Source organism: Schistocerca gregaria, chromosome 5, assembly GCF_023897955.1.
Source record: "Schistocerca gregaria isolate iqSchGreg1 chromosome 5, iqSchGreg1.2, whole genome shotgun sequence".
NCBI classification, from domain to species: domain Eukaryota; kingdom Metazoa; phylum Arthropoda; class Insecta; order Orthoptera; family Acrididae; genus Schistocerca; species Schistocerca gregaria.
Genome location: NC_064924.1, coordinates 672,054,766 through 672,073,131, shown reverse-complemented (window position 1 = coordinate 672,073,131; position 18,366 = coordinate 672,054,766). Strand labels below are relative to the sequence as shown.

At 41.1% G+C, this 18,366-nt stretch overlaps 1 protein-coding gene across 1 annotated transcript in view; it reads left to right on the top strand.

Moving 5' to 3' along the window:
- Positions 1-18,366, top strand: part of LOC126272090 (laminin subunit alpha-1) — a 1,228,077-nt gene that overhangs the window by 604,382 nt on the left and 605,329 nt on the right. Inside the window, exons 9-10 of the mRNA XM_049974652.1 lie at positions 3,378-3,625; positions 14,037-14,271. Coding sequence (XP_049830609.1) covers positions 3,378-3,625; positions 14,037-14,271 — 483 coding nt within the window. The remainder of the gene's footprint in view (positions 1-3,377; positions 3,626-14,036; positions 14,272-18,366) is intronic.

Genomic DNA, 18,366 nt, shown 5'->3' with positions numbered 1-18,366 from the left:
CTCTATCGGTTCTCCCTTCTATTCCAGTCTCGATTTGTTCGTGGAAAGAAGGGTTGTCGGTATGCTTCTGTGTGGACTCTAATCTCTCTGATTTTATCCTCATGGTCTCTTCGCGAGATATATGTATGAGAGAGCAATATACAGCTTGACTCTTCAGTGAAGGTAAGTTCTCAAAACTTTAACAAAAGCCCATACCGAGCTACTGAGCGTCTCTCCTGCAGAGTCTTCCACTGGAGTTTATCTATCATCTCCGTAACGCTTTCGCAATTACTAAATGATCCTGTAACGAAGCACGCTGCTCTCCGTTGGATCTTCTCTATATCTTCTATCAACCCTATCTGGTATGGATCCCACACCGGTGAGCAGTATTCAAGCAGTGGGCGAACAAGTGTACTGTAACCTACTTCCTTTGTTTTCGGATTGCATTTCCTTAGGATTCTTCCAATGAATCTCAGTCTGGCACCTGCTTTACCGACGATCAACTTTATATGATACTTCCATTTTAAATCACTCCTAATGCGTACTCCCAGATAATTTATGGAATTAACTGCTTCCAGTTGCTGACCTGCTATTTCGTAGCTAAATGATAAGGGAAGTATCTTTCTATGTATTCGCAGCACATTTCACTTGTCTACATTGAGATTCAATTGCGGAAAATTGTATACAACCTCTCGATACACCACAGCATCATCTGCAAAAAGCCTCAGTGAGCTTCCGATGTCATCTACCAGGTCATTTATGTATATTGTGAATAGCAACGGTCCTATGACACTCCCCAGCAGCACACCTGAAATCACTCTTACTTCGGAACACTTCTCTCCATTGAGAATGACATGCTGTGTTCTGTTATCTAGGAACTCTTCAATCCAATCACACAATTGGTCTGATAGTCCATATGCTCTTACTTTGTTCATTAAATGACTGTGGGGAACTGTATCGAATGCCTTGCGGAAGTCAAGAAACAGGGCATCTACCTGGGAACCCGTGTCTATGGCCCTCTGAGTCTCGTGGACAAATAGCGTGAGCTGGGTTTCACACGACCGTCTTTTTCAAAACCCATGCTGATTCCTACAGAGTAGATTTCTAGTCACCAGAAAAGTCATTATACTCGAACATAATACGTGTTCCAAAATTCTACAACTGATCGACGTTAGAGATATAGGTCTATAGTTCTGCACATCTGTTCGACGTCCCTTCTTGAAAATGGGGATGACCTGTGCCCTTTTCCAATACTTTGGAACGCTATGCTCTTCTAGAGACCTACGGTACACCGCTGCAAGAAGGGGGCAAGTTCCTTCGCGTACTATGTGTAAAATCGAACTGGTATCCCATCAGGTCCAGTGGCCTTTCCTCTTTTGAGTGATTTTAATTGTTTCTCTATCCCTCTGTCATCTATTTCGATATCTACCATTTGATCATCTGTGCGACAATCTAGAGAAGGAATTACAGTGCAGTCTTCCTCTGTGAAACAGCTTTGGAAGAAGACATTTAGTATTTCGGCCTTTAGTCTGTCATCCTCTGTTTCAGTACCATTTTGGTCACAGAGTGTCTGGACATTTTGTTTTGATCCACCTACCGCTTTGACATAAGACCAAAATTTCTTAGGATTTTCTGCCAAGTCAGTACATAGAACTTTACTTTCGAATTCATTGAATGCCTCTCGCATAGCCCTCGTCACACTACATTTCGCTTTGCGTAATTTTTGTTTGTCTGCAAGGTTTTGGCTATGTTTATGTTTGCTGTGAAGTTCCCTTTGCTTCCGCAGCAGTTTTCTAACTCGGTTGTTGTACCACGGTGGCTCTTTTCCATCCCTTACGATCTTGCTTGGCACATACTCATCTAACGCATATCGTACGATGGTTTTGAACTATGTCCACTGATCCTCAACACTATCTGTACTTGAGACAAAACTTTTGTGTTGAGCCGTCAGGTACTCTGTAATCTGCTTTTTGTCACTTTTGCTAAACAGAAAAATCTTCCTGCCTTTTTTAATATTTCTATTTACGGCTGAAATCATCGAAGCAGTAACCGCTTTATGATCGCTGATTCCCTGTTCTGTGTTAACTGTTTCAAATAGTTCGGGTCTGTTTGTCACCAGAAGGTCTAATATGTTATCGCCATGAGTCGGTTCTCTGTTTAACTGCTCAAGGTAGTTTTCAGATAAAGCACTTAAAAAAATTTCACTGGATTCTTTGTCCCTGCCACCCGTTATGAACGTTTGAGTCTCCCAGTCTATATCCGGCAAATTAAAATCTCCACCCAGAACTATAACATGGTGGGGAAATCTACTCGAAATATTTTCTAAAATATCCTTCAGGTGCTCAGCCACAACAGCGGCTGAGCCAGGGGGCCTATAGAGACATCCAATTACCATGTCTGAGCCTACTTTAACTGTGACCTTCACCCAAATTATTTCACATTTCGGATTTACATTGTAAATTCAGACTTTGTAAGTTTGTGTGTTGCTCATTAAATGACTGAAAGTAACCTGTACAACACAAAACCAGTCATACACTATGGATTTGCAATATATTACACAGACTTCCTAAAAACGAAGTAAAAGCTTCAAGTCAGTGAATACCAAATCAAAACCTGACAGTGGATAACTATTAATCCAAATATTACAGTAATATTACTGTGTAAGGATCTGTTAACAGGATCAGCGTTTGACATGGCTAGTATCTTGCTACAATGAAAATTTCTCATGGAGAGAATATTTGGGGTTTTCCATCTCTGACAGCGACCAGAAATTAAAATAAATGTGAATTTCAGAAAGGGTTTATATACACACACTGTAAGGTGTTCCTCGTCTATTTGTCAATACCGTCACCAGGGCAATTGAGATTTATGTCATAATGGTATGTACTACCTTCCCTGAAAAGAAACCTGCCTCCTCTTTGTTGGGCCAAGTCACTACAATGCCCTGCAGCCCCTCATTTGAACACTCAATGCAGCTGCATATTATGGGGGAGACTGAGAAGGCAAGTGAGATCCAGACCAAAGGGGTACACTCTAATCTCATGTTCTGCTGTGTGGCTAACCTCTACAACCTACAGCTGCACTAACTCATCAATTTCCTCTGTATACAAATTTGAAATGGAGCATCCTCTATATAGTCTGAATTTGGAACCAAGTGACTTTCGTATTGTTTCACATATAAAGAAGTAGTTGAAAGATCTGTGTTTCATCTCAAAAGAACTGCTGAGCACCATGATGACATCATTTGTCAGAAAGGCAGCAGCCTTTACACAGAGGGGTTTGACAAATGTATTTGATACATTTGATGAATCTTTATGCCATTCACAATTTGCATGCTTGTTATACTTATCACTCAGTTTTAGTTCTTTTATTATCGCAGTGGTATTAATTTGTTACAGGGAAACAATGGTTTGAAGATTGGTTACGGATATGATGAATTCTATGAAACAAATGTGACAATTAGCATTCCATTACATGAAAACGGATGGTACCTTATCGCAGAGGAACTGAAAGATATTAAAGCTCACACAGCCCCTACAGAATATCAAGGGGCTGATGTCACTCGATATCAGTTTATGAGTGTTCTTTCAGATCTCAAGCATTTAATGCTGAGAGCAAAATACAACACAGATCAACAGAAAGGAAGGTATAAAAGTTTCTTAATTTTTTGATGATAACTGTTCCCCTGAAGTTTTATATGGCACTACAGTTTTAGATAACCTTCCAGGAATTTTAAATATTTTTGTAATCTGTTACACCTTTCCTCAGTTTTCTCCAATTTTATCATCACATGGAAAAAGTATGTAAATAAAATTAATTTCTTTCTAACAAAATAGTTAATAGCTTTACAAATTTTTAGAAGTGTGTTTTGTAAACAAAGAAACATAATTGAAATGTCTTAAATCTTTTCCACAGATGGTACTTTTGTACAAGCAATCTGCACTAAGAACTAATGTATACTCACCCCGGTTTATTCAACAATTTGAGATATGTTATAGAATGCTCCACCAGAGCAGAGCTATCTTTAAGCAAGCAATCCAACCAAAGTCCTGTTAGCATAGTGCCAGTGTACATCCAGTGACTGAAAGAGTGAATAGTAAACACCCATAAACCAAGCCCATAGAGAAAACCAAACCAACAGGCCAGTCAGTGTGCACTTACACTGCATCAACACTGGGACAGAATTACAAGTGGCTCAGAACAGCCCTGGACTGACTTATATGTTGGATTCTGGTAGGCATGGCCTCATCAGAGAATGCTCCTGGTGACAAGTACCACAGCAGTCAACAGTAATGTTGTGTTAACTACTCAGTTTCCATAGTGATATGAGGTACCACCACTACAAATCTGCCCCCCCCCCTCCCCCATCACCCTCCCTCCTCCAACCACGCCATGATCACCAGGTGAGAAGGAGCAGGTGGTGTGTGATCCAGTGGAACTGCCACTGGAATAAGACAATGGATACACATCCATATGTAAGTCCGTGATGTCTCTTACAGGAGGAATATTGGAGGATAAGGTCCGTTATGAGAGAGCCAATATTAGGCCATAACAAGTGCCATTATGTCAAGCTTCTCATTTGGGACATGCACCAGTGGGCAATGTGCAAGAGGCACAGTGCATGCCTAGAAAGAGAGGAAGGAATGGTCCTCTTCTGAGACTCAAACAGAACCCCTTGGTTTACGTAAATTTGATTTCACCATTGCCAGTAAGGGCAAAAATCAGGGCTGGCCGATGTGTCCAACCACCCGTTTTGAACAAAGTGAGTGAAGTGGTGTAAGACCAGGTCCTTGTCAGTGGCAGTGATGATGTTACATGGTGTTAAGGGGAAAACTGAAATGGACGTATGCATATCTGAATCAAGATGGAAACACACCAATTTGTGTTAGTAACAAGCTGTGCTGAGTCTCATGGGAATCAGGACAATGTATCCCCCTTTAGTGTGTAACATCACTGCCAACACTATATAGAATAATGAAAATGGAACAAGTATAGCATGCAGCACTGGAGAAGATGGGTGGGTCAGTATGGTAACCGACGCTTAGAGCAAAAGATGGTGAGTAAAGGTCAATAGTACTTGACAAGATGATATTTCTGTCATTACAAGAATAATTTACATTTCTGGACTAATAGGTGATATTGGGGGCTCTTTCAATTTTAGATTTTGGAGTAGAGTTTCTAAGAGGTGTATAAAATCTTAGAAGCCTATGCAATAGGGCATTCGGTGTTATTGGGTACTTATGGAACAGGACTGTGCCTATACCATGGAGGGAAGGGAGTGGACACACATTGGATACTACTAATAGTGGCAGGTGAGGGGTATATGTCGTCAAGCACAGTGCCCACTGAAGGCATTCTTTGCAAGCCTAGGAAGCTTGTTGGCAGCAAGGTCAACATTCAAAACATGCGACATGGCATCATAATTGGTTCAATTGCAGTTAGGTTTCAAAGAAGCAGTCTTAATAGTTGATCTTATCCTGGAAAACTTCCATGGCTTTTACCTGGGTGGCTGCATGTTGTCAATCGCAACATAATCTATTGTTGGCTTAAGTTCATGGGCGTAGAGTTTGAACCCCAAATACATCAAGGACACTGCATTAAAGCATACTTGCAGATTCCATTTGAGTCCATTTGCTGTCAGTCTCTGGAACAAGAGTTTGAAGTTGTGAACGTATCCCTCTGGAGTCTTCCTGTAACCGAGATATCACCATGGTAAGGCTGTATGCCATACTAAGCATTCAGTAAGCTTGTGATGCTGCATCTGAAGGAATTTGAAAATACATATCCTCGAATAACTTACTGTGGCCTCATTTTGCAAGGTCATCTGAGGTTAGTAGGAGGTAAGTTTCTACTTCAGTTTGTGCATTTATCATGACTTTAAAGTGACTGTACTGTCAAAGTTCTACTGGGTTTCTGTACTGTTACCAGTGCGGTGGCCCATTGACCATAGAGAATAACCGAATGGGCAATGACATCTTCACGAGTAAGTCTGTCTAGTTCTGTTCTGAGGGTGTCCTTTAGAGCCAGTGACACTGTGCTAGTTTTGAAGAGGTGTGGGTTAGGTGTTACCTTATGAGTGGCTTGATATTCAAAGTCAGTTGCATTGCCTAACCCAGATGAGAAGTTTTGAGCATATTTATCACAAAGAGTGATGGTGCATGGTGCAAGGTCCTTTGGATCACATGCCACATAATGCTTCATGAACCATAAACCCCAATGAGTGGAAAGAGTCTACCCTAAAGACACTGTCCACTTTGAGATCTGTTACAACACAAAAATTTTCTGGATAAGTGACTTGTGTGTTTTAAGTGTGTAAAACTGAAAGTTTCCAAGCAAGGATACCTGATGACATTATAGGCGCAAAGGTCTGGCTTGGCTATCTTTAAGGGTGGTGAACCTAAACTTGTTTCATCTCCACAGATTGGGGCAGGTTTGCAGGAGAGCTGCTGAAACCTCTCTCGTACAAGCATTCATTTTCTACCAAACCCTTGACGTGTTACACACCAAAGGAAGCATGTGTTGTGGGCATGGTGAAAGAATCACTTCTTTACAACTAGACAATGGTGCTGCCATTAATGTGGTCCATTGCCACTGGTGTGGTTGTTGATAGCGGCATCTGGGCCATGGAGAAGGTGAGGGCCGCACGACAGGTGGCATGACATCCCACATAGCCCTTGTCCGAATACTGACTGCCACATCTTCTTCCATCATTAATAAACTCTGGGCTGTGTGGGAAGTTTCACAGGCTTGAACTATTTGCAATACTTTCATCACAATAGGGTCCGGTTTCCTCAATACATAGTTCCCCAATTCTGATTTGAGGTCAAAATGCACACTAACATCCCAGATCAGAGAGTAAGTGTAGTTCTCCATGCACGGACATTCAAAATTGCATTCCTACTTAAGTCATAAAGGTCTGTATGTCTCGCCATCAAAAAATGTTCTTCTAATAAAGAAGATATGCTAGGTAACTCAAGTTCTGTCAGATTCATCAGAAACTTGGCAAGCCACAATGTGTAACTGCAATCAGTGGCAATAAGTGCTCTGCTCTGCACTTTGTTCATTAGGGGATGAAAAAGTTTTAAAAATGAGTGGTACAGAACACATACCTGCTCCATTCATTAATGCTTGCTCTCCCTGTAAAGTTACTGCTGGTAGTTCTTCATAGTTCTACATTGTTTGCATTAAAAGTAGTAGTAGTTTTAGTTGCTCCATGGTTGAAGAGCCACACTCTCACCTAATCAGAAAATGTTCAAAGTCTGATTTGCATGTGCCACAGGTTCCAAACACATAAAGACAATCTATACTCAAAATTAACAAAGCCTCATCCCAGTTTATTTAACAAATTGACATAATGCTCGTTGGAGCAATAAATGCTATCTGTAAGTAAGCAATCCAACCGAAGTCCAGTTTTTACAGTGTCAGAGTCCAGCCAGTTAGTAACAGAGTCTGAAGAGTAAACACCTATAAACTAAGTCCATAGTGATAACCAAATTAATAGACCAACCAGCACACATTTCCATTGCATAAACACTGTGTTAGGATTACAAATGGCTTACAGGGAACTCCTTGAGTTGAGGTTGCATGTTCAATCTTTAGTAAGGCTCATTTGAAAGTGTTGTGTAGCAATTATGACAGGAAAAATATTAGCTACTAATAAATCACCATGTACACCAAGAAATTAAAGTCCAAATATGAAAGTTAAAAGTGACCTTTTACTATTGCTCAAAGTAGTCAATCATTGGTTCCCATTTGTCCATAAAACAATAAACAGTTCTTTCAGATTCCACAGCGTTTTCAAGGGAAGGGTTGGAGGTAAGAACACAACAGGAATTATCCCTGCAGTTTCTTTTTGACCTAGCCAGTGGCCTTAGTTTCATATTGCCTCTCACTTCCTGTCCCCTGTTCTTCATATATCTCACTATAGTCAGCCAAAACAACCTCTCAGACCAACCAGGCTGTAGCACTAGTACACTATTGCCGTGTGTATGTAGATAAGCAGTGTTACCATGTTCCAGCTCTTGTTTAGATGCCAACCATTTACTCGATACTTGCATTATACAATATGTGATTATTTTTACTCATTCCTTTAAAAATATTCGAAATTTGGTTCATAAGAACCAGCGATAAAGAAAAATAACACAAAAGCTTCCAGTTACAGAATATTCATAATTAGTTGCAGGCAAATTGGTAGATATGATGCTCATGCACAGTCAAAGAAATGAGGACAATTTCAGAAAAATTGTACCATTTATTCAAGAGAAAGAGCTTCACAAACTGAGCAAGTCATTAACATGTTTATCCACCTCTGGTCCATATGCAATTAGTTATTCAGCTTGGCATTGATTGCCAGAGTTGTTGGATGTCCTCCTGAGGCATAGAGTATGCAATTCCATCCAACTGGATGTTAGATCATCAAAATCCTGAGTTGGTTAGAGGGCCCTGCCCATAATGCTTCAAATGTTCTCAACTGGGGAGAGATCTGACAGCCTTGCTGGCTAAGGTAGAGTTTGGCAAGCTTGATGACAAGCAAACTCTCACTATGTGCGGGCGGGTGTTATCTTGCTGAAATGTAAGTCCAGGATGGCTTGCAACAAAATGGAGCTTAGAATATCATTGACATACCACTGTGCTGTAAGGATGCTGCAGATGACAGCAAAGTCATCTTGCGGTGAAAAGAAATGGCACCCCAGATCGTCACTTCTAGTTGTAGGGCTATATTGTCGGTATCAGTCAGGTTGGTATCCCACCACAGTCCAGAGTGGTGCGAGACATGTTTTAGGCCTGGAATCTCACTGACTGGAGTAGAATTGTCTTCAATGATTTTTGCTTTGAACCTCAATTATTATGAAAATCACAAGAATCTTTGGTACATTAAACGTGATGGCATGTTGTGATTGGTGCTAATCTATGAATACTGACAGCTGCGGGGATGACTTCTATGTTACTTTCCATATGTGTATTAGAAGAAAAACAGTCACTTTGAGAGAGAAAATCCACTGCTCCTTCTCTTATGCTTCTCAGCCAATGGTTTTATGTCATACTTCAATCAAACCAAATACATTGCACAAACCACTATAGGCTGTCTATATACGGGATAAATCAACAGACAGAGTGATGTGGAATTTGCAACCTTGAGCCCATATATTCTGATAAATTGTGAAAGAGTTTTTGAATACTTGTGGATTTTCAGTTTCCTTTCTAACATCCTTCAGCAACCAGTCAGACTTATGCATCGGAGTATAAATCATTCCCAACCTTAGATAGGGATGGATGTATAATCCATTGTGGAATTATTTTTGCTTCCAGTACTGCAGATACCAGCTGTAGTGGATCCTCCACTGCCAGAAACCACACAGATTACTTCTGGCCGCAGACCTGTCGTGGGGCTATGACAGGCTGCATTCATGCTTTGCACACTCTGCTGCTGTAGCAACACACCATCAGCCCTGATGGCAACTACCAAGCAGAGTATGACTTTAACTGTGCTGTGCACTCCTAAATCATGGCACCCACTATAGTGGGAGATAAATCATAACAAATTTCATGCTACATTAAATATTGGTAACACACAAAATCTCTGTGTGGCAATGTTGTAGCTGGTGATCTCTTACTGAGATTTGATACCACATCATGCTCTTGGCTGTACAGCTTGACTATTTTTCCCTTGTTATCTAAGACATTGTTGTTGTTGTGGTCTTCAGTCCTGAGACTGGTTTGATGCAGCTTTCCATGCTACTCTATCCTGTGCAAGCACCTTCATCTCCCAGTACCTACTGCAACCTACATCCTTCTGAATCTGCTTAGTGTAGTCATCTCTTGGTCTCCCTCTACGGTTTTTACCCTCCACACTGCCCTCCAATACTAAATTCATGATCCCTTGATGCCTCAGAACATGTCCTACCAACCAATCCCTTCTTCTGGTCAAGTTGGGCCACAAACTTCTCTTCTCCCCAATCCTATTCAATACTTCCTCATTAGTTATGTGATCTACCCATCTAATCTTCAGCATTCTTCTGTAGCACCACATTTCAAAAGCTTCTATTCTCTTCTTGTCCAAATTTATCGTCCATGTTTCACTTCCATACATGGTTACACTCCATACAAGTACATTCAGAAACGTCTTCCTGACACTTAAATCTATACTCGATGTTAACAAACTTCTCTTGTTCAGAAACGCTTTCCTTGCCATTGCCAGTCTACATTTTATATCCTCTCTACTTCAACCATCATCAGTTATTTTGCTCCCCAAATAGCAAAACTCCTTTACTACTTTAAGTGTCTCATTTGCTAATCTAATTCCCTCAGCATCACCCGACTTAATTCGACTACATTCCATTATCCTTGTTTTGCTTTTGTTGATGTTCATCTTATATCCTCCTTTCAAGACACTGTCCATTCCGTTCAACTGCTCTTCCAGGTCCTTTGCTGTCTCTGACAGAATTACAATGTCATCGGCAAACCTCAAAGTTTTTATTTCTTCTCCATGGATTTTAATACCTACTTCGAACTTTTCTTTTGTTTCCTTCACTGCTTGCTCAATATACAGATTGAATAACATCGGGGAGAGGCTACAACCCTGTCTCACTCCCTTCCCAACTACTGCTTCCCTTTCATGTCCCTCAACTCTTATTAGTGCCATCTGGTTTCTGTACAAATTGTAAATTCCCTTTCGCTCCCTGTATTTTACCCCTGCCACCTTCAGAATTTGAAAAAGAGTATTCCAGTCAACATTGTCAAAAGCTTTCTCTAAGTCTACAAATGCTAGAAGCGTAAGTTTTCCCTTCCTTAATCTAACTTCTAAGATAAGTCGTAGGGTCAGTATTGCCTCACGTGTTCCAACATTTCTACGGAATCCAAACTGATCTTCCCCGAGGTCGGATTCTACTAGTTTTTCCATTCGTCTGTAAAGAATACGCATTAGTATTTTGCAGCTGTGACTTATTAAACTGATAGTTTGGTAATTTTCACATCTGTCAACACCTGCTTTCTTTGGGAATGGAATTATTATATTCTTCTTGAAGTCTGAGGGTATTTCACCTGTGTCATACATCTTGCTCACCAGATGGTAGAGTTTTGTCAGGACTGGCTCTCCCAAGGCCGTCATTAGTTCCAATGGAATGTTGTCTACTCCGGGGGCCTTGTTTCGACTCAGGTCTTTCAGTGCTCTGTCAAACTCTTCACGCAGTATCATATCTCCCATTTCATCTTTATCTACGTCTTCTTCCATTTCCATCATATTGTCCTCAAGTACATCGCCCTTGTATAGAGCCCCTATTACTCCCTCCACCTTTCTGCTTTCCCTTCTTTGCTTAGAACTGGGTTTCCATCTGAGCTCTTGATGTTCATACAAGTGGTTCTCTTATCTCCAAAGGTCTCTTTAATTTTCCTGTAGGCAGTATCTATCTTACCCCTAGTGAGATAAGCCTTTACATCCTTACATTTGTCCTCTAGCCATCCCTGCTTAGCCATTTTGCACTTCCTGCCGATCTCATTTTTGAGATGTCTGTATTCCTTTTTGAGTGCTTCATTTACTGCATTTTTATATTTTCTCCTTTCATCAATTAAATTCAATATTTCTTCTGTTACCCAAGGATGTCTACTAGCCCTCGTCTTCTTACCTACTTGATCTTCTGCTGCCTTCACTACTTCATTCCTCAAAGCTACCCATTCTTCTTCTACTGTACTTCTTTCCCCCATTCCTGTCAATTTCTCCCTTGTGCTCTCCATGAAACTCTGTACAACCTCTAGTTCTTTTAGTTTATCCCGGTCCTATCTCCTTAAATTCCCACCTTTTTGCAGTTTTTTCAGTTTTAATCTACAGGTCATAACCAATAGATTGTGGTCAGAGTCCACATCTGCCCCGGGAAATGTCTTACAATTTAAAACCTGGTTCCTAAATCTCTGTCTTACCATTATATAAGATATCTGAAACCTGTCAGTATCTCCAGGCTTCTTCCATGTATACAGCCTTCTTTTATGGTTCTTGAACCAAGTGTTAGCTATGATTAAGTTGTGCTCTGTGCAAAATTCTAACAGGCTGCTTCCTCTTTCATTTCTTACCCCCAATCCATATTCACCTACGAGATTTCCTCCTCTCCCTTTTTCTACTACCGAATTCCAGTCACCCATGAATATTAAATTTTCGTCACCCTTCACTATCTGAATAATTTCTTTTATTTCATCATACATTTCTTCAATTTCTTTGTCATCTGCAGAGTTAGTTGGGATATAAACTTTTACTACTGTAGTAGGTGCGGAATTCATATCTATCTTGGCCACAATAATGCATTCACTATGCTGTTTGTAGTAGCTTACCCGCATTCCTATTTTCCTATTCATAATTAAACCTACTCCTGCATTACCCGTATTTGATTTTGTGTTTATAACCCTGTAGTCACCTGACCAAAAGTCTTGTTCCTCCTGGTCCAAACTTCATTAATTCCCATTATATCTAACTTTACCCTATCCATTTCCCTTTTTAAATTTTCTAACCTACCTGCCTGATTAAGGGATCTGACAGTCCACACTCCGATCTGTAGAACACCAGTTTTCTTTCTCATGATAACGACATCCTCTTGAATAGTCCCCGCCCGGAGATCCGAATGGGGGACTATTTTACCTCCGGAATATTTTACCCAAGAGGATGCCATCATCATTTAATTATACAGTAAAGCTGCATGCCCTCGGGAAAAATTACGGCTGTAGTTTCCCCTTGCTTTCAGCCGTTCGCAGTACCAGCACAGTAAGGCCGTTTTGGTTATTGTTACAAGGCCAGATCAGTCAATCATCCAGACTGTTTCCTCTGCAACTACTGAAAAGGCTGCTGCCCTCTTCAGGAACCACATGTTTGTCTGGCCTCTCAACAGATACCCCTCCGTTATGGTTGCACCTACGGTACGACTATCTGTATCGCTCAGGCACGCAAGCCTCCCCACCAACGGCAAGGTCCATGGTTCATGGGCGGAGGCTAAGACATTATGAAATTATAATATATGAGGGCATATGCTGAAAAGTAATGCCTGCAAACATTTGTGAGAAATCTTTTAAAACTTTTAAATATAACAAATGCTATTAACATTCTACAACTTTATTCTTCATGTCTAAATATTTGCAGCCCTCTGCCACTACAGGTCTCTGGACTGTAGCATGTAACATGGCAGTGTGTAACGTTAACTATGTTGGTGTGTGAGAAACAGTGTGCTCTAATAACGTTTTGGATTTGAAGAGTTCATCCTCACATGGAGAACCCTCTCCTTCAGCATAATAATGCCAGACCACACATGACTGCTGTGACATCTGCAACAATCCAATGCCTCGAGTTCACTATCATTGATCGTCCTCCATACAGTCCCAAGTTAGCCCCCTCCGATTTTCATCTGGCTCTAAAACTCAAACAACACAATTGAAGACTTCACTTATAGTAATGAATCAATGCAAGCAGAGGTGAAGCTGTGCACCATCAACAAAGTCAAACATTCTACAGTGGTGGTATCAACAAAGTTGTCTCTCAGTGGAACAAATGTGTTCATTGTATGGGTGACTATATTGAGGAATAAATATGTAGAGATGAATAATAAAGTTGTAGACTGTTAACAACAGTCATTTCATTTATAAAGCTTCAAATTCTGAGGTGTTACTTTTCAGCATGCCTTCACACATAAGTTTGATAGGGCAATCAAATGATTGGTGATTGTTTCTTTGTATGACATTTTCATTAGTAGCAAAGTATACATTAAATGTGAAAATAGTTCCTGAACCAAAATTTAAGCAGTGATACCCGATTCACTTAGTATACTTTACAATTCACTTCATTCTACCAGTTTCCTAGTCAATAGCATATCACTTCCGGCAGACACTAATGGTGTTGGCTAAGGTCTTACCACTAACAGGATTAATTTTGGTACACTACTTTCTTTCAGAAAGGTATTTTGAAGAGGGTTTTTTGTTCTATTAAGCCCTTAACTACGAGGAGGGGTACAAGTTTTTACTCCAATCATTACATTATGATGCAGATGACTGAAAATTCATTTGTTGCATTCATCTGTATTTCACAGATTAAAAGCTGTGTCACTGAAAACTGGCTTACCAAGTGCAGATGGAGCAGTGGCACGCCAAGTGGAAAGGTGTCTTTGCCCGCCAGGCTACACGGGATTATCCTGTGAAAATTGCCAGTATGGATATGCTAAGATTGGGTCAACATTACCTTATGATGAATTTGGATATGAATGCAGGAAATGTAATTGTAATGGACATGCAGCTACGTGCAATCCTGTTACAGGAGAATGTTTGGTAAGTCTATGAATTATTATAGCTCTTAAAATACCCATAGGCTTCCTTCACATTGATTAATGCTCTGTCTAGCTTTCTTTTACATTTTCATCAAATATTTTTGGACTGAGGCAACAATGGAAAATGGAACAACAATAACTGAGTGGGAACTGTGCTACTCACTGAATGTAGCACACGGATACCATGTGTTAGCCAGGCTTGGAACATGAAACGGAGGGGTAAAGCACGGTAACAGTGTAAAAAAAGATGTCCAAATACTAAAGAATTCCTTTACTGGTGTGTTAACAGGCACAATTAACTGCAGAACCCATTTACTTTGTAAGATGCCACAAAAATGTTTACGAACAAAAGCTCTCAATCTAATTGGTGCAGTAATCCCCACCGTCCATGTACGGAGAATCAGTTCACACAATTTTTTAAGACAGCATGAGAAAGACCATTAATGTTCTCGAAGTGTGGTAAATGGGCCTAATCTAACACTGTGATCAAGGAAATATGCAAATACAAATAAATGAACTTTGAGGTATCTTAAGTGTATCTGATCTAACAAAGTTACCAATCACAAATAAACACGAGGTACAGTGGGCGAAGCTAATCTAACACAGTGATCAAAGCAAAATGTAATATGCAATATACAAATAAGCATACTTAATGTACCATAAGGTGAAGCTAATCTAGCATAGTGAGTAAAGATATTAAAAACAAAGATTCCAAGACTTACCAAGCGGGAAAGCGCCGGTAGATAGGCACAATAAATAAAACACACAAACACACACACAGAATTTCGAGCTTTCGCAACCGGCGGCTGCTTCGTCAGGAAAGAGGGAAGGAAAAGGAAAGATGAAAGGATGTGGGTTTTAAGGGAGAGGGCAAGGAGTAACCCCAATCCCGAGAGCGGAAAGACCCACCTTAGGGGGAAAAAAGGATAGGTATACACTCGCGAGCACACACACACACACACATATCCATCCATATATATATATGTCTGCCTGTGCCTGTGCATCTACGGATGGGAGTAAAGAAAATGCAAAATACAAATAAACAAACTTGAGGTGCCATAGGTGAAGCTTATCCAACACAATTGGAGATTTCAGTCTATAATGGATTCATGCCTGCTGCTGTGCTGCAGTGGTCTGCATATAATAATAATAATAATAATAACATGTGCAATCTTGCCACACTAATTATAATTTAACAGGCTCCATGAAGTGGATACTTCATGCTCAGAACATGAGTTCGTAAGGTGGGTGTTGAATAATGTTTCCCTGAAGTACGGTATCAGTCTTGCCTGCTAGTTCTCCATTGGCATCACAGGAGCATGCAGTGTTATTCACGTTATAGACACACAAAACTGAAGCACCACTGATGTCTTTCATGGATTGTGTCTCAATATGGTAGCACTACAGAAAGCTGTTTAAGTCCTGATAATGAGATAACTTGAACAGAGACGTAACATGAGAGGAACATTAAGTGGACTGCGCTTTTCCCGTGGACTGTTCAGTGTTGGCGAGACAACCATGTTACACGCTTTACGGCAGGACCCCACACACTGTGGCAAAGAAGCACACAGCAGAGGAAACTCTTGTCCTCAGATGCATACATTTTGTGATGCGGATTTTTGTCAGACAAGTTGTCATCTACTACAGCGCGAGATCATCTGCTAGAGCAGATGGGTGGCGGGCACAAATGCACAGTAGAGTGTCGCCACACAGTTCCCCTGCCCCCATGCGAGAAGCAGAGGATAGGTTGCAGGAGGCAGTAGTGAGTCGTGGCGTTAATTGGCAGACTGTTGAAGTAGCAATGCGGTGTCAGCGAAGCTGCGATCACTGATGACGGTGAAGGCAGCAGCACAGCATGCGGCAGTCTCTCGGGTGTCATGTCACAAGCTCAGCATAGGTGTAACACCCAACTGCACTGTCAGTTGGGCCAGGGATTGGCGATGCACTGATGGGCAGGTGCAGTCAGGCATGCTGCAGTGTCGGGGTTTGGTCTGCCAGAGGACGTGGCAGCATGCTGATGCTATGGCAAGTCACGCACAGTGGGCCGTGCACAGTCCACCCTGCACAGCACGTGTGCTGTACAGTGTCGGCATGTGAAAGATGAGTTGCATCACACATCTGAATGGGGAAAGGAATGTGGACACAGAACTGCGGAGGCTGCAGCATTGCACAGATTAGGATCCGACAACAATTTTGTGCAGCTAGCCAGGTTGGGGGTCTGCAGGCACAAGCCTACAGTGGCCCACGAATATCTAGCCTCGGTGGTTTTGAAGACAGATGTGCACTTAGCTGTATGCAAATGACATATAGAGGATGACGAGTGCTGTGAAGTCAGAAGCCCAAGATACAAATCACCTCGACAGTGTACAGTAAGGGAGGTGCAGCCATAGAGGCAGTACTCAAGTGCCTCACCCGACAAGTTTAAGGGGGTGGTCTGCTTGGTACGGCCCTTCGATAGAGAATGGCCAAGGTTCTTCTGCAGCTTTTATCAGTCACAGATGTGACCAAACAGCAGTGGCAGCTTGTATGGTTCAGTCTCACTACTGCTAGCTGGACGTGGTCTTGGAGGTGAAGTCTTCACTCAGACAGCAGATCATGATTTACCAAGCAAGTCATCCTGTAACTAGCGAGATTGTCATACTGTTGGAATCAGAGATGCAGATGAGATGACCAGACACTGAGACTGACGCTTCTGAAACAGGGGATTTATGTTGGACATAGTGTCATTGTGGGTGGGAATGTAGTCATCTGCCCAGATTATCTGGCAGTGTCACAGGATTTGTCCCCACCATGGTGTCTCAGTTATTGCCATTTCTCCTTATCTTCACACTCTCCACCACTGCTAGGATACAGTGGAGTGGCTGAGCAAGGATGTTACATGTTATTATTCGGTATCGCTTGGCTCACAGAATGATGTATTGGATGCTGTCATACTGTGACATTTGCACTCCTCATTCACGGCTTGGCTCAGAGTGGCAATATGTTACGAGAGGAGCCTTGCCTTCTGCAACATCAGCAAGCTTTGCATGCTGCAGATACTGATAGTGACATATTGTATGGACCAGACCTGGTTCTCTGCCATCTGCGCCAAGTAATAATTTTACAAATTTATGAGCACATCTGGGAATTGGATGTCCTATGCAACAGTATGTTAGCAACTTTGGCTGCAGAGGTGGGTATACAGTTTGTCTGGTACATACCCAAACCCCTAGGTCAAATCAGTCAAATTCAGTAAAACATTTCTAATAAAATTTTTATTCCTTTAGGATACAACCCATAAGCTTGGTATTCTCAATAATTGTGATCAATGAACAAAGTACCCAGAAAAAATATAAAGCAAACGATTTTGTGGCAACCTTATATTATGAATACTTATTTGTTGCATATAGGAGTCAAAGTATATGAATGTGTCAAAGTATATGATTGTGTCAAAGTATATAAATGAACTGTCAACTTTACTCACCTATATAGGCAGCACACCCTGCTGTAGAAGGGAAAAGAAGAGAAATGGTAGAAAAATGCTCCTGCTCAAAGACAAATAAGGCAAATATGCCCCTCTTTAAAAGACTCTGGTAGAAAAATGGGAAACCAGCTCCCTAACCCTTATTCCACCTTCCTCACCAAAAATTTTGCCATGCAAACATATTCACACTTTGTCGTGCAGAAAGAGACAGTGATAGTGGAAGAGACAGGAGACAGGTGTTGGTGGGATGTACTGCAATAAATGGGAGAAAAAGGAGACAATGGGAGAAAGAGATATATATAGATAGATAGTGGCAATGAGAGGGAGAGGCAAGATAAACTGGATAATATGATTTAGAATGTTGTGTATGAAAGAGTGTGAATATGTCTGCATATCAAAATTTTTTGTGAAGAAGGCAGAATGAGGACTGAGGCAGCTGGTTTGTCAGAGCCTTTCAAAAAGGGACATTTTCACCTTTTTGTGCCCTAACATGAGCATTTTTCTGCTGCTTAGTATATTAGTGAACTTACAACTAAAAACTGTGTGTCCAGTAATCTGAATGTTCTCCACTCTGCCTACACAGCCTATTCCTCTCAGATAACACCAAGTTTCATGTATTCCATGAGACATTGT